The 14593-nt window shown below is 45.4% G+C and overlaps 1 protein-coding gene across 1 annotated transcript in view; it reads left to right on the plus strand.

Moving 5' to 3' along the window:
* The first annotated feature begins 12872 nt into the window (after window positions 1-12872).
* CTNNA1 (catenin alpha 1) overlaps window positions 12873-14593 on the plus strand; it is a 105246-nt gene continuing 103525 nt past the window's right edge. The window contains exon 1 of the mRNA XM_042024678.1: window positions 12873-12979. Coding sequence (XP_041880612.1) covers window positions 12875-12979 — 105 coding nt within the window. The 5' untranslated portion in view covers window positions 12873-12874. The remainder of the gene's footprint in view (window positions 12980-14593) is intronic.

Genomic DNA, 14593 nt, shown 5'->3' on the forward strand with positions numbered 1-14593 from the left:
GCTGCCCCTGGATCCCTGGCAGTGTCCAAGGCCAGGCTGGACGTGGTTTGGGGCAGCCTGGGATAGTGGAAGGTGTCCCTGCCCATGGCAGGGGGTGGAATGAGATGATATTAAAGGTCCCTCCCAACCCAAACCGTTCTCTGATAACCTCAGGGATGGAAAAAGCAAACACGAGGCCAGCTGTAGCTAAAGGAATAACCATTACTAAGGCAGAGAGTGGAGCAGTGCCTGTGAAACCAAGCTGGATGCCAGCTGGTTCTCTGGCAGCTCTGCTTCAGTGCGTGGAATGGCACAAAGGCAGGGGAGTGCTGATGTGTGTCACAGCCCCAGAGTGAGTGGAACGCCTGACAGTGAGGGGCTTGAGAGCAAAGCAGACAGGGAGCTGGCACCAGTGTGGCAGGTAGGGATGCATTGAGCATCATATGAGATGCTCAGCTTGTGGTGTGCTGTTTTTCCCAAAGAACACCCAGTTTCTCAGCAATCAGTGCCCTATTATGGAATAGATCTGCACGTGACTGTATATGCTTCAGAAGAATTTCTGTGTGGAACTGATGTTAGGGAGCAAATGAGTTGTTGTGGAGCAAATGAGGTGTTGGTGCAAGTTAAGGTGGAAGAGGCACCATTGGTGCACTGTGTTCTGGAGTAGCCTTCAATAGCTAGTTCAAGAAAGAGGCTGAAGCTGATGAGCTTAGTAGGTAGGTAGGTGCTGAAGGATCAGGAGAAGAAAAAATTATTATTTTTTTTTTACCTGGAGGTTAACTAAAGGAACTGAGGAGAGGGTGTAGGCCCCACAGTTCTGTCGTTGCTGTTCTTCAGCAGAAGGTCAAGAGGGCATTTAGGTAAAAACTAAGTTTGTGGCCTTTCATTTAAGTCAGTAAGAGTCAATGCTGTCAGGAACATGTGGCCTTGATGGCTTGTGTGGTTTTCCATGCTCCCCCTTCCACTGCTGTTCCCACTCCCCCAAGGGCTCATTCACTTTATTCTGGGCACTTGCAGAGGTGATATCTATGCAGATCTAAGGCTCTAACAGGGAGATTCTTTTTCTGTATCCTTCTCTGGTTGATACAACCTGAGCACAGAAGATCCACTTAAATAAATGGTCTGCACAAGGGCTGCACTAGCAATGCAGCTTTACAGAGCCACAAAGGTCAGTTGAATTTTTCATGTAAACAGGGCTGAGCTGTGTGCCTATAAAATGGTGTTTAACCTGCGTAACACTGAGCAGGTCACTATTCATCTTAGCAAAGTGCTCTTGAGATCTCCAGCTGAAGCTGTAGGTGGGTAAATGTTGTTTTTAATTGACTGGAATATTGAATTCAGAGCCAGCGTTGTTGAACAGCAGAGGACAGAGCTCTGGTATGCTCAAGCAAGAAGGTGAAAGTGGGTGTGAGTGCAACTAATCAAGATGTACAAGCTGCCAGTTTTTGCCCTCTTTCTTGCAGGTATGTCCTTGTAATGTATACTTGTAAAACTAATCTCTTTTAGCATGGCTTAAAGACCTAGAGAGTCTCGCTGCTCAGTGCTGAAGAGTTGCTCCTGGTCTTGGATAATTCATGATGGGCTGTGGACATGTGTGCAGGTGACACATCCTGTAATAACTTCACTTACTAACCATACAGTTCATTCCAACTAGTACCTGATGTCCTGATGTTTTGGAGCCTAAGCATCCTGAAACTTCAATTATTTATTCATTTAAAAGGTGAGAAGTTGAACAATGAACTGTAAGTGGCACACAGAGGGCTTGCTGTGTTCTGATTGCCATAGCTGAGAGGTCTGTCCTGTCGTGACCCTCATCATGAGGTTTTGGTTGCACTGGTCCCATCAGCTTTTTATTAGTCTAGTCCTTGTCTGAGGCCCTAAGTTACAAGCCCTTCAGCTGGTCTTGTCTGAGCTGACTGTTACCAACTACTGAAGGAGGGAATAAAGCAGGAGCTCTGCTTGTTGCACTGTTGAGCAGTATCCTCTGGCTCCTTTGATGCCTTTGTGGAGCGATGGATGCTCTAGGATGGTGTTTGGTGTCTCCTTCTGGTTTTCTGGTTGTAATTATCGACCCCTGCCACTTTTCTTTTTACTGATCCCTAAAATCACTTATCATCATTTACCTTCCTGTCCTCATATCCTCCCCCACCTTTTTCCTGGGTGGTGGCAGCATGTAAAGCCATCCCTAAAAGGGAAAGCAACAGGCAGGCAGTAAAACAAGCAATAAAACCACGAGAGAAGAGCAAACAAGTAGCATTGCTTCCCTGGGGTTCTCTGCCAAGGTCCAGCAGTGTAGGAGCTTCCTGAGGCAGGAGTTGGAGCCTGGACTGTTCTGCACATGTGCCCAGTGCTGGCAGGAGCCCCCGTGGCTGCTGGCTCTGGCAGTCCTGGCTGCAGGTGCAGAGCAGCTCTCCCGTCATCGCATTCAGCTGATGACTTCATGGCTTTTAAATTTAGAAGCCTTGTGAGTCAAACAACTTCATACAAGCTACAAGTAAAATGAAAGATATGGAGTATTTTTTGAGTGAAAAGCAGGAATCTGGTTTGGCTCTATGAGAGGCTCTGGAGTGGTTTGAATTTTGGTACAAAGTATGGCTTTGTAGTTCCTGCCACTTCCACTCTTTGGAAGATGTGTTTAACTAGAAACCACCGCCCTTGCAGCTGGAAACTCATTTCCTAAGTAACGTTAAACAGGGCATCCTGGAAGAGGAGATGTGGGGAAGGCTTTTTGGACAATGGGCATAGCCTGTGTTTGTTACTTCATGACACTTCCATTGCTGGTGGGGTCCTCAATCACAACCTCCTTACTTTGTATGGGTACAGAGAGGAGTGCAGTATGGTTGTGAGAGTGGGTTTTTTCTGTTTTCTCCTAGCTGGGGGTTAGGGAGAAAAAATAATTATGTAAAATCCAATAAGAGTAGCACAAAAAAAAAAAAAAAAGAGCTAGAGGGCTGATTTGTAGCAAAACAGAATAATGCAGAATAGTTGTGCAGGGTTCAAAGCTCATAACCTCAAGGAAAAAAAGTTAATTTCTGGTCTTTATGCATCAGTACTTCAGCGTCAGGTGCTCTAAGCTGGTTTACTTAGTTTACAGAATTGGTTAAGACAATTTGAATATGGTTATTTGATTAAGAGAATATTATTGTGGACCTAGGGAAAAGTCAATGGCTGTCAGTGAAAGATGCAGTGTTCAGCAGAACCAGAGGCAAAGTGCTGGTGCAAAGCCAATGGAACAGGATTTTTTAGCTCATCTGGTTTTTGTTCTGTTGGTTTGTGATGTTTCCTGTTTCTGGGGGTGAAAAGAAGGGGTGGAGAGAGAAAAATGTATCTTTAATCAGATGTAGGTTGGTTTCTACTTAGTAAATGGCCGTGTTACTACATTAAAATCTTTTTCTTTTCCAGCAAGACCATCCAAGCAGTGACTCCTGTTTCTCAAACCTGGTTCCTTCATGTTGCTTTTACGGAATGTGAATGTGGGTGGGACAGTGACCTTTTTTTTTAACGGAAGTTGCTTTAATTGGTCACCTATGTGTAAAGGCAGTGACTCGAAAGGATTCCTGCCCAGGCAGATAGATCATGGTTAGCTGTGACTCTCATGCACTGTGGTGCACCCTTAGCGAGTTTGTACTTGATAGAAGGGGGGGGTTATGGCCGTGCAGGAGCTCTGGGAAGCATCCAAAAATTCATCACACCACTGTGTTTTTATTATTGCTTGCTTTGCTCTTCTGGAGAAGCTGCAAAGTTCTCATCTGTCAGTGCCCTGTGTTCCCAGTGTCTGCAGCCTGGAGGAGATGGGCTGGCAGAGCATCCTGCCTTTAGTGCAGGCACTAAAACATGCTTAACTCCTCCAAACCACGCTTGTACATCCCATTCATGCTCGCTCCTTCTTCTGGGGTTTGTTTTTGTGAATTCCCCCCTTCCCCCTTCCAAACTTACGGTGTGTGTTGGTGGAGCTGCAAGTTGAGAGTTGTCTGAGGGCGTGTGGTGATGGTGCAATTCTTCCTGTGAGAGTAACTCATTGTTTAGAGCTGGGAGGTGTTGCTGAAGTTGCCCTGAGCATGGAGTGAAAATCTCGGCCTCATCACCTGTGGGGTTTGTTACTTTTTTCTTTAAAAAATAACTGCTTTGTAATTTTTAGCTAAGAGTGACAGAGTGTTCCTGAATCAAAGTGGAGGACTGCGAAAGGACTTCTGAAGGAGTTTTTGTAGGAAGCTTAGAAAACATTTTCCTTTGAAGAGTCTTCACACTTGTGTTCTCCTTTGCTTCAGTGGGTGCTTCTAGTAGTTTTTGCAAAAAGAGAAAACTGTGGAAAACTTTTTCCATTCTTAAAACACAGAAGTTTTTGTTACGTAGTCCTTAGTTACTGCTGCGCTGAGCATGCAACTGAGACAGAATATGGTATTTAGTCTCTGATAATACAAGGCTGTCCATTTGCTCCATGTTTAAGTAGATTTTCATCAACCCCCTAATTACAGGGAGTCTCATTTTTTTTTTCTAAACACATGTGTCAGCTCCAACAGCTCCAGTATTTGTGCACTTCTGACAGTTTTAAATTGTTAATGAAGGTCTAGGTTTTGAAGATGTGGTCAGCTAAAAGCACTGAAGAGTATTGCATAACAGCATATCAATTTAGGAATGAAAATGCAGTTTGAGTGGGGTCAGATTCTGGTTATTTCTGACTCTTTAGCATAAACAGCACTTTTTATTACAGGTTGAGTGCTGAGGAAGATCAGAACAAAAATCCCCAGGTTTCCTTTTCCCTTTATTGCCAGCCATCAGTGAGTTTTTGCAAGCTAAGCAAGAATCAATTTTGCAGCCGTGGCAAATTCTTCTGCCAGTTGATAAAGTGGACTAATTTATAACAACCTTTTTCTTATTTAACACAGAGTTGTGGCAAAAATTAACTTGTTAAAAGGTTGCCCCTTCTTGCATTGCTTGTTAACTTAAGGTTGGTAATTGGAACCTGTGCTGGCATAGTTTGGGGTTTGAAGAGCCATGCTCTGAGGCCACAGCCTAGTTATTATATCTGCTCTGACTGTGTGTCCCTAGGGTCTGAAATGTGTGCTGTGGTTCAGAGAGTGCCAGAAAGCTGTTCTTTAATTCTTTCTCAATGATTTTTAGGGAAGCTTCACAGAGTTTTCTGCCTCAAGAGTGGAAAGAGACGCTGAGGTTGGAAGGGCTCTTGGTAGTTGAATTCAGATGGTCCAGCAGATGCACAAGACCTGCGTGGGCTCTGACATCCTGTCTCCAGGCTGAGCCCCCTTGCTGTGTTTGAGTGTGAACCTACAGTTTGAGCCTACAGCTTCAATGTGAGAGACGTGGCTGAATAAGGGCTGCATTTGGGAGGTTGAAGTTGCCATCACTGCAGGGATAAGCTCATGAGAGATGTTGCTGTTTGTGTAACATGCAGGTGTGGTGTCCTTCTGCATGGCCAGAGCCTCGCAGTGCTGACCCACAGAACAGCTCAATGCAGCAGTTATGAATCTAGTGGTCACTTGTTCTGATTTGGGAAGTTATTGTTCATGGTGGTAGTGCAGGTCTTCAGCATAAAATGCACAAACATCCCCGTGAAGGCAGAGGGGTTTTTATTCATAACAGGAATAGCTTGCTGGTCATGACACATCATCTGGTTTTTTCCAAATACAAAGTTTTCCAGCCAGAATATAAAAATTAATCTTGGTTATATAGAATATTCTCTTTTTTAGAAAAAGCACATGTGTCTTCTAAAGCACTCTTGATACCCTGTCAGTTTTCTTTATGGAGATGGGATCATGCATGAATTTTGGAAACTGAAAACTGCAGAAATAAATTGGAGGTTTGTTGGGACATACCAGGCTATCCATCTGAACAATTCAGTGAGTATAAGCCTGAGTTTGGCTTCTGTATTCTTTCAGGGTGTCATCCATGAACTGGGGCCTTAGTGTGACAAAAATAAGTCACTAATTGCTTGTGCTGCCTGTGATTTGTCTTCCATGCACCTCCTTTCTAGCTCCTTTGAGGTAAACAATTCTGTCAAAAAGGAAACGATCAGAGCTGAACACTTACATAACTGGAGGCAAGAAGCTGCTGTTGGCACCAGCATCTCCCAAGAAAACATCATATTTGCCATTGTGAAATCTCTGCTGAGGTCCCAGGACCAGCACAGTGAAGCTGCTTGTGCAGAGCGTGCCTTCATCCCCTCAGCGACAGCTGGACCTGAGTGGAGGAGTGAAAACCTGTAGTGACAGAGCACGTTCCTGATTCTGACTGAAAATGAGTTGCTCAAATCCTCAGCACTGTGACAATTTGGAAGCTGCTAGGAGATAGCACAGACTGCTTGGGGGAGAGCGAGGCATCTTAATCTGGTGATGTGCCCTGTGCCCACTCCCATGTGATGCTGCGTGGGCTGGGCAGGGCTCTGCTGCCCCGGGGCAAAGGTGAGGGGCTCCCTGGGGCTGCTGGCTCTGCTGGGAGACAACACCTACACTGGAGAGAAAACAGTCAGGAATTTCATGGATTTTTGTAGGGACACTGGATTGAGTTTCATCTCTCAACTCAGTAGCAAGGTCTAAACGAATGGAGAAGTAGAGAAGCATTTGTTTGTTACTGGCCGTGTACGGCTGTCTGATGAGTGTTTCAGGTGCCTCTGTGGGTCTTCTTCACAAAAGCAGCAGAGAAAAACTTATGAAAGCAGATTAAAAGACCTGGAACTGGAATGGCACTTGTGAGAAACAGGCTTATCTGAACCTGAATGTTGTCTTTTTTCTTGGGTAATTACTGCAGTTTGTGGGAGAAAAACCCAAAACAAGAGGTGTAACAAAGTTGAATATACTTAAGTGGCAGGAAATTCCATCAAGGAAAACATGGTCATTGATTTCTACAGAAGTTTGTTTTATTCAGTGAAATTATTTCTCATCTATTTTTCCATTATTTGTATAGATACTGCACTTGAAAGTTTAGTAAAATTGTATTCAGTGGAAACCAAGAGTTTGGGATGAGGTGGGGATGGTCTTACCTTGACACCAAGCTGGACGTGGCCAATGTATCTACTCACACCTCAGATCTTGGGGGCACTCCAAGTTTAATAACGCAGACACAGGCAGTGCATTCCACCTTTGCCACCCAGACCTGGGTCTCGTAAGACAGGTTCAACTCAAACTCATCCTGTACATACAAATATGAGTTTGCCACAACATGACATCTGACTTTGTATTAATATTTCCGACTGTGAAATGCTAACAGTAAGGATTTCTAATGAAGTAATACCTGTGTGGCATTTATGGTGGGGGACAGGGTTTGGTATCTGAGCAGGTAGAATGTAAGGTTGAAGGCTGTGTTAGAGGAGGATGACTCTCTGTTTTTAGTTCTGTATGCTTGATGTGAAATAAAAGCAGCTTAAATAAAGCCTGCTTAAATCCTCCTTGAAAAGCATCACATATACCAAACATCCTTGACTTGCAGCTATTTGGCTGCCGAGTGCTGCTTTATTTGTGGAACAGGGCAGACAAATTAATTCAGAGACTGTGAAGTGAAAGAATGAAACTTTTTATTTTATGGATACTCCTAGTTATATGAAAACCAGTTTTGAATTGTCAGTGGGCCATATGAAGCCCCAGCATGTGAGCTGAGTTGTTGAAGTGGGCCTTAAACTTTTTGAAACCAAAACTGTTCAGAGGATTTGCATTAATGGTGTGTTAGATACCCAGTTCCTGAAGATCTTTTCTCTCTTGTCTGCTACCTTCAGCAGGGGTCAGGGATCCCTGCTGGTTGTCAGGTGGGTTGGGTATTTGGGTAACAAGCCAAGCAAAAGGATTCCCTTGGGAACAGGGGGTCTGATTAATTTTCTGTCTGAAAGATGAAGCTGGGTCATTGTGTTGTGAATCCCACCATGTTCCATCCCCAGGACCTGGGTGATAGAGTAAGGGCTGTTCTCATTATGTGGTACAGAATATCTAAAGGCAGTCTGGAAGCATGGTGGGAGGAGACCAGATTATCATTCAAAATGAGTGAGACTACTTAAAGACATATGAGAGAAAGAAGCTGCAAAAAACTGCGGTGGAGTACCTTTAACTGCTCCTGGGCACATCAGCCCCACAGAATGGGGAACAGCTGAGGAGTAGCAGGAAGGCTGTTCAAATGGAGAATGTCCTCTCAGGTATTAAATGTTCTTGTCCTGTGTTCTGTGTCAGGTATTTTGGATAGCACAGTGCTGGAATTCAGCATGTGGTCCATTGTGCCTGGCCAGGTCAGCTCCTCTCTGTGCCAGTCAGACCGTTCCTTGACTGCTGGCTTCCCTGAGAAAAACCAAGAAATCAGTAAGTGCAGCTAAAAGCTTTCAGAAAGCAGCCTGGCAGGAGAGTTAAGTGTGAAGACTGACAGCAGATGTCATGGTAAAGACTTTTCAGGTAGCACAAGGTGGTGGGACTGAAGCACAGGAGATGGGCAGTTGTTTTTTGCTGTGTTACCCCAAGAGATTTACTCTTGCCCAGAGGTGGGGTGGCTGCAGGATGGTTGGTACAGGGCAGGTGGAATGGACTCGCTCAGTAGTGTCTGAGCCACAGCCAGCAGTGCCTTCAGGGCTGTGTGGGAGTGCAGCCTGGAAAAACAGGACCACAAGCACTTAGGCCTTTTCACGATTCATTGGGGTGCAGAGCTCGCTGTTAAAATTGTGCTCCTTCATGGGCTTTTGGAAAAGCCTCGGGTGCCTTCAGGGCACTTCTGCAAAGCAGCTGCAGAGCTGCATTCCTCTGCTTGCCAATATCTAAAAATTATTTGCATGCCTGTATTATGGAAGTAGGTATCTGAAATTATTCCTAAAACCTTGAATTACCAGTTTTTGAAAACACTCAGACTTCAGTTGTGGCTTTTGGAGGGAGCACTGTGTGCACATCACCCTCGGTGTGTTCCTGGCAGGCCAGCTCCTGTACCAGGGTGTGTAAGTGCAGCCCCAGCAGCTCAGACATCCCTCTGCTCATCTTTCTCTCCGAGCAGGACTGGCACCTGCCCTGGGGGACACTTCAGAAGCAGAGCTCATCTCCATGCTGCTCCCTCCCTGTGCAGTCTCAACTCTTCCATCAGGACAGTAACCTGGGAAGGGAAGTTTGAGTTACCAGCTTACTCCGAGACTGAGCTCCCTGCAGTGGCTCACCCCATCAGGCCTGTGCCAGCGTGGGTCTGTTTGGGGCAGGGAGAGGGTAGTAGGGTAGCAACAGTGGTTGTTTGAAGCAGAATGGAGACCTGTCCTTAATTTTTAGCTGTGGATGAGATCTTTCATGTTTGTAGAAAGGAATAGAGAGTTCTCCAGGGATGGCTCTGCTTGCAGATCGTTGGCTGGAACACAGCTCTGAAAGTGGCTTCTTTAAACTCTGTGCTTCCCCTGCCCTCATGTCCTTGCAGTGCACTAAACCCCAGTAAGATGCTGCATTACTATTGAACCCTCTATTGGTTCAATAATAACCCAAAGGGCTTGCAGTTAACGTGCTGGCTGGTGAGCGTGGTTGAAGATTGGGGCTTCACATGTGTGCGCATCAGATGTGTGGGGAGGACATTCCTGCTCTCTGCTGAAGCTCTGCTTGATGCTCAGTTTTCAGTGGCTCCTTGTTCAACTTGGCTGTGGTATCCAGCTTTGCCCTGTGTTCCCACTGCAGTGGCTTTGCCAAGGGTGCCAGCTGATGGTGCCATCTCCCCTTGCCATAGCAGTGTCTGTGGTGGCACGGTGAGCCAGATGGGGATCTCAGCCCACCTTGCAAAAATGGATTTCTTTCCCTTCAGCCAAATCAGTCCTTCCCCATCTGGTTAATCGCTCAGGCGTGGGGAAAGCTGTGCCAGTACGGAGGGGGTGTGATGTGCAAACGGGAATGAGTTCCTGGAGGGGTGTGGGAGGATGAACATTGGTCTTTAAGCAGCTTTTCTGCTGCTTATGAAACCACAGGCTGGGCAACCACAACTCCTTGTGCAGTGGTGTTGTTCTATATATTCCCGCACTTGAGATTCAGTGCCGCTCACTCTTCTGCCGTGAGGTCTGTGCTGCTTTGTCCTTGAAATTCGTGGTGAGGCTGGGGCATGGAGAACCTGTTTCTATGTCACTTGGGCTGTCCCAGCTGTCAAACCAGTGCTGCACTGCTCTGCAGGTGGATTCCCCTTCCAGAGGATGTCCTCTTTCCCTGCAGATGTTGGAGTGACTGCAGTGGGGGTTGTGGTGTGCTCTCCAGGAGCCAAGGATGAAGCACTCTGCTATAATATCCCATGATGTGGTTTGCTACCTGTTACCGTATTTGAATTCAGTGAGGGAGAGCTTGAGCAGTCACAGGGAAAAGACAAGTTCCAGAGAACTGGAGGGTCCTCGTGGTGGGTTCACAGCCATGCCAGAACATGACCCTGGCTGCTGTCCTTTTATCCCCTAAAGCCATCTCACCCATGTGTTGGTAACCTATAGCCTGTTCCTGTATTCTCCACAAGTATCAACTGAATAAACGTATTTATTGCAATGTACAAATGATATCCAAGCCATTGCTGCCAAACAGGCTATTTGATATCAAGCGCTGCTTTTTAGATAAATTTCAATAGCGCTGCTGCTAAGTGGTTTTATAGACCATTACTTTAGGCCAGTTCATGAACTATCATACTAATGTATTTTCAAATGAATTGCCTTTATTATGCTACTAATACAATTAATGTGTCTTCTCGTGGTTACCTCGTCCTGCACGTTGTTTCTGCAAGAGGTGTGACAGCATTAACTACACAGAAAAAGCCTTTCTTTAGAAACCTGCTGGGCTTTCCTTGCCCTGGCTATGTTTCTCAGAAACCACAAAGGTTTTCAGTGTATTTTTCTTGGCTTCTTACATAGGAAGCATTCATGCTGAGCTACTGGGGAGGGAATAAACCACTGAAATTCCTTGTGGAGGGTCGGAAGCTATCTGGGAGTGAAGGGTGCCCTGTGCCAGCATCTGGGTTGTGGCACAAGCCAGTGGGTGAGTGAAATTAAAAGGGGATGATTGAGAGAGAAGGTTAATCAGTGAGTTCACAGTGCTTAGTGGTCACTGTCAGAGGTAGGGGAGGACAGGAGGTGACCACCTTCCACCTGCCTGTGGCTCCTTGGGGGCTCTGGAACTGTGGCCTGGCTTGTGCTCTGGGAGCTGGGAGCCTTTACCTGCACCCACAAGTGTTTTCAGCCAAAGCCAGCAGAAAGGTTCCATGTACGCCAGCATTGATCAGGCTCTTTCTAGTCTCTCTTTTTTTAAGCTTTCAGCTTTTAAAGTTTTTTTTCTCCCAGCAGTGTGGGCACTTGGAGCGTGGGTGTAGTGGAGAGCTGAATGCAGTTGGGTGAATATTCCACCTTGCACCTTGTGAAGTTGTGCTTCAGTGTGTCAGCTTTGGCCAGCAGTGCTGGAGTGAGTTCTTAATCTCTCCTATGGTGCCCGTGGTGTGAGAGCCTGTGGGACGGCTGGGGACCAGCCCTGAGCCAGGTGATGCTGAGCTCCTCCAGTGCCCCAGAGCTTTTATTCTCTGAAACAAGCAGCCCCTCCTGAGCACAATTAGCTGTTGGGGTCGGGAGAGAGCAGTTGGTTGTTGGTACGTGTTGTAAACGTTGTTGGTTACCAAAATTAGTGCCTTGCCTCCTGCTTCTTAAAAATAACGGGATGTTGTGCTTGTCTGGCAGCTTGGGGACATCTGGTGCTGTCAGAGCAACGTGACTGCTGAGATGCTGCACAGGCAATGCCCTGTCCAGAGAAAGATTAAAAATGTCAGCTAATAAGCTTTAAAATGACCTCAACAGTAGGTGTTTAGGAAGATGGGTGGAAGGAGATTTAGGAAATCTATTTCTCTTCCTGACTTTTTAAAAAATAAAAAGTTACAAATGTAGGTTTAGTCTAATCTTGAATTTTGAGGTCAGCTCAAAGCAGGAAGAGCTAAAATGTATTATGTCTGAAGTGATATGAGTTGGTTTTATGGTTCTGTAATACTTCAAATCCAGTTTTTACTGAGATTACTGTTCAGTTTATTCTTTCGTTGTGCTGTGCAGCACCATGGTGTTAATCCAGTGATTTGTTGTAGTTCCTTATTTTTAGTTCTGATTTTTTGGACTCCTGGTCTCAACAGCAGAGCTATTTTAGTAGTTTCACTCAACTTTTCCCATAAGTATGTTTGCTGTTCCGTTGGGATGTTGATATAAAACTGTAACGGGAAGAAACGGCTCAGTGACAGCTTTGAACAGATCTCTTCATGCAAATCTGCTTTTCCCTACTATGCAAATGTTAAGGAGAAGTGTAATAGATATGTAAGCTGTTAAGTATGAACCAGCTGGATTTTCTGGCTTTGTAAGACTTAGATTCACTACTTTACCTTTGTACTCCCCAAAGGTGAACTGGGTGAAGGGGGAGGGTGCATGGGTTGGGTTAAATCTGGCTCCTGGTTTGGCAAAGCCTTTGGGGTAGTGACTCGTGGTGGAGCTGAGAATATGGGCAGCTTTCTGGGGCTGCTGAAGTCAAGGTGTTCCCTTCTGCTCCCCCACGCCTTGGGCTGTGTCTGAGGGCTGGTCTGGGAGCACAGGAGAGCTGGCCCTGGAAGGGAGCCCTGGAAGAAGGGGGCTCTCAGCTTCATGGGTGAAGTGTCCCCACTACCTGTGGTCCTTTGTTGCTCGGGGACCACCAGTGAGTAGCCCAGGCACTGCTGATCTTGTCATTGCTCTGATAAAACAGTGTGGCTTTGCAGTAGTTTTTTGTGTGGATTTATTTGCTTTTGGTTTTATTTTCTAACTTGTCAAACTCACTATTTGAATCAAAACAGATGTTTCTGGAGATGCTGTAACCTTCACTTACACTAAATGGATGTTTTGTATTTAACAGTCTATTTTAATTTATTAAGATGCATTAACAATAAAAAGTTGTATTCATGTATCTCTTTTGTTCTCACAGAAATGACTGCTGTCACTGCAGCCAACGTGAACTTCAAATGGGACCCCAAAAGTCTGGAGATAAGAACACTGGCAGTCGAAAGGCTGCTCGAGCCTCTTGTTACACAGGTAGGAAGAAGATGGGGCAAAATCAACAGTCATAAAGAGGATTGCCTGTTTTGGTATTTTATTTTAATTAAGTCACAAAGCTTAAGTTCTAGGTGTAAAACACTCCAAACTAACGATAAAGTCTACAAGCAGTTTCTTTGTTCCGTTTCATGAGTCAAGGGAGACTTTGCTGCTTCAGCACCTGATAAGACACAGCAGTTACTAACATGCACTTCTGATTGAAATAATGTTCCATGCCTACACTTTGTGCTGGATTTGTGAATAAAAGCTTCTTTCTGTGGGGTGTATGTGCCCCAGTGAAAAGCACTGAAGAGCTCAGGAAGGCTGGAGTAAGTCTTGTAAAAGGGAGTTATGTGTTTTGGGTGTTTTGAAAATTCTTGGAAGAGACTTTCTGTGAGGTCTGGAAGAGAAGGTACACTGGAGACAGTTCACTCTTTGCCTGTAGCATTGTTTTCCTGGAATATGAAATGTCTAAAATGATAGAATGAGCTGGACACCATTCCTGCTAAGTGCAGATGGGAATTGCCAAGTTCTGTTTCTGGTATTTTTCCCTTTAGTCACCAAGCTGCTGTCTGTACCTGCCACTTGTTCCCTCTGGATCCTCAGGTGGGCAGTTGGATGATAAGGCTTTTTAGCCAAAGTTACTGATGGAGTCTTTGCTTAGGAGAAATTGCCCTAATTTGGCAAACTTAACTGAGCACGCTTGTTCACAGGACCTTTTTCACCAAGTGGAGTGTCTGAACTTACTCCTCAAGGAATGAGCACAACAGGCTGTACTGGCAACCCCCAGTTTTCTGAATGATGTGGCTGACAAAATACAGAGGGGGAACTGGAGCAAACTGCCTTGTTGCAACTTGTTCTTTATTTGTAGAACACGATGAACTGAGACTACCCAGCACAAATGCTCCCCATTAACCAGCCACGATATTCCCAGCTGATGGCTTTCCCTCTCTACATCAGCCAGCTGGGAAGATAGATTCAGCTCTGAGGACCTTTATGTCAGCAGCCCTCGGGCTTTCCAGAGTAGTAATTTTTTTAGTGTTGTAATTTAATGTCCCTCTGAAGTAGCTTTGTGTGCATTTTCTTACGCTTTCCAAAAAGGAGAGGAAAGAGTAAGGCAAATGGAGAAGTGTGTGTGTGGATTTTGTGACATGTCTGTGTTGGATAGAAGGGGATGGATCCTGATCCTGAGCTCAGGCAGTACCTGGGGATTTCCTGGTCTCTGGTGATGAGCCTGTTCCCAGCAGGGTTTCAGTCTAAGACAGAGAGCTTAGAAATATTGTGGATTACAGGAGGATTGTGAGAGTTCAGTTGGGGTTTTTTTTAGGGAAAAATGAGCTCTACCAAATCCTTTGCTGTGCATTCAGCCTGTTGGCTATAGCACTGTTTTGGACTGAAAAGATACTGTGTCTCTACATTTCTACTGGCACAGACTTCAACCTTGTCTGGGGTCTCTTATGGCTGGAGAGTTATCCCAAACTAATTATCCCCACCTTGGTTTCTTTCATGCGGTGCCAAAGAGCTCTGGCCTGTTACTGACACTGCAGTTTATCAAAAATACAAATAGATCTCCATTCTTAAAATCAACTTTTGAGGTCTGCTGCTTCTAAGAGA

Source organism: Corvus kubaryi, unplaced genomic scaffold (assembly GCF_017639235.1).
Source record: "Corvus kubaryi isolate FWS band 111438036 unplaced genomic scaffold, C.kubaryi_AGA036_p1.0 128, whole genome shotgun sequence".
NCBI lineage: Eukaryota > Metazoa > Chordata > Aves > Passeriformes > Corvidae > Corvus > Corvus kubaryi.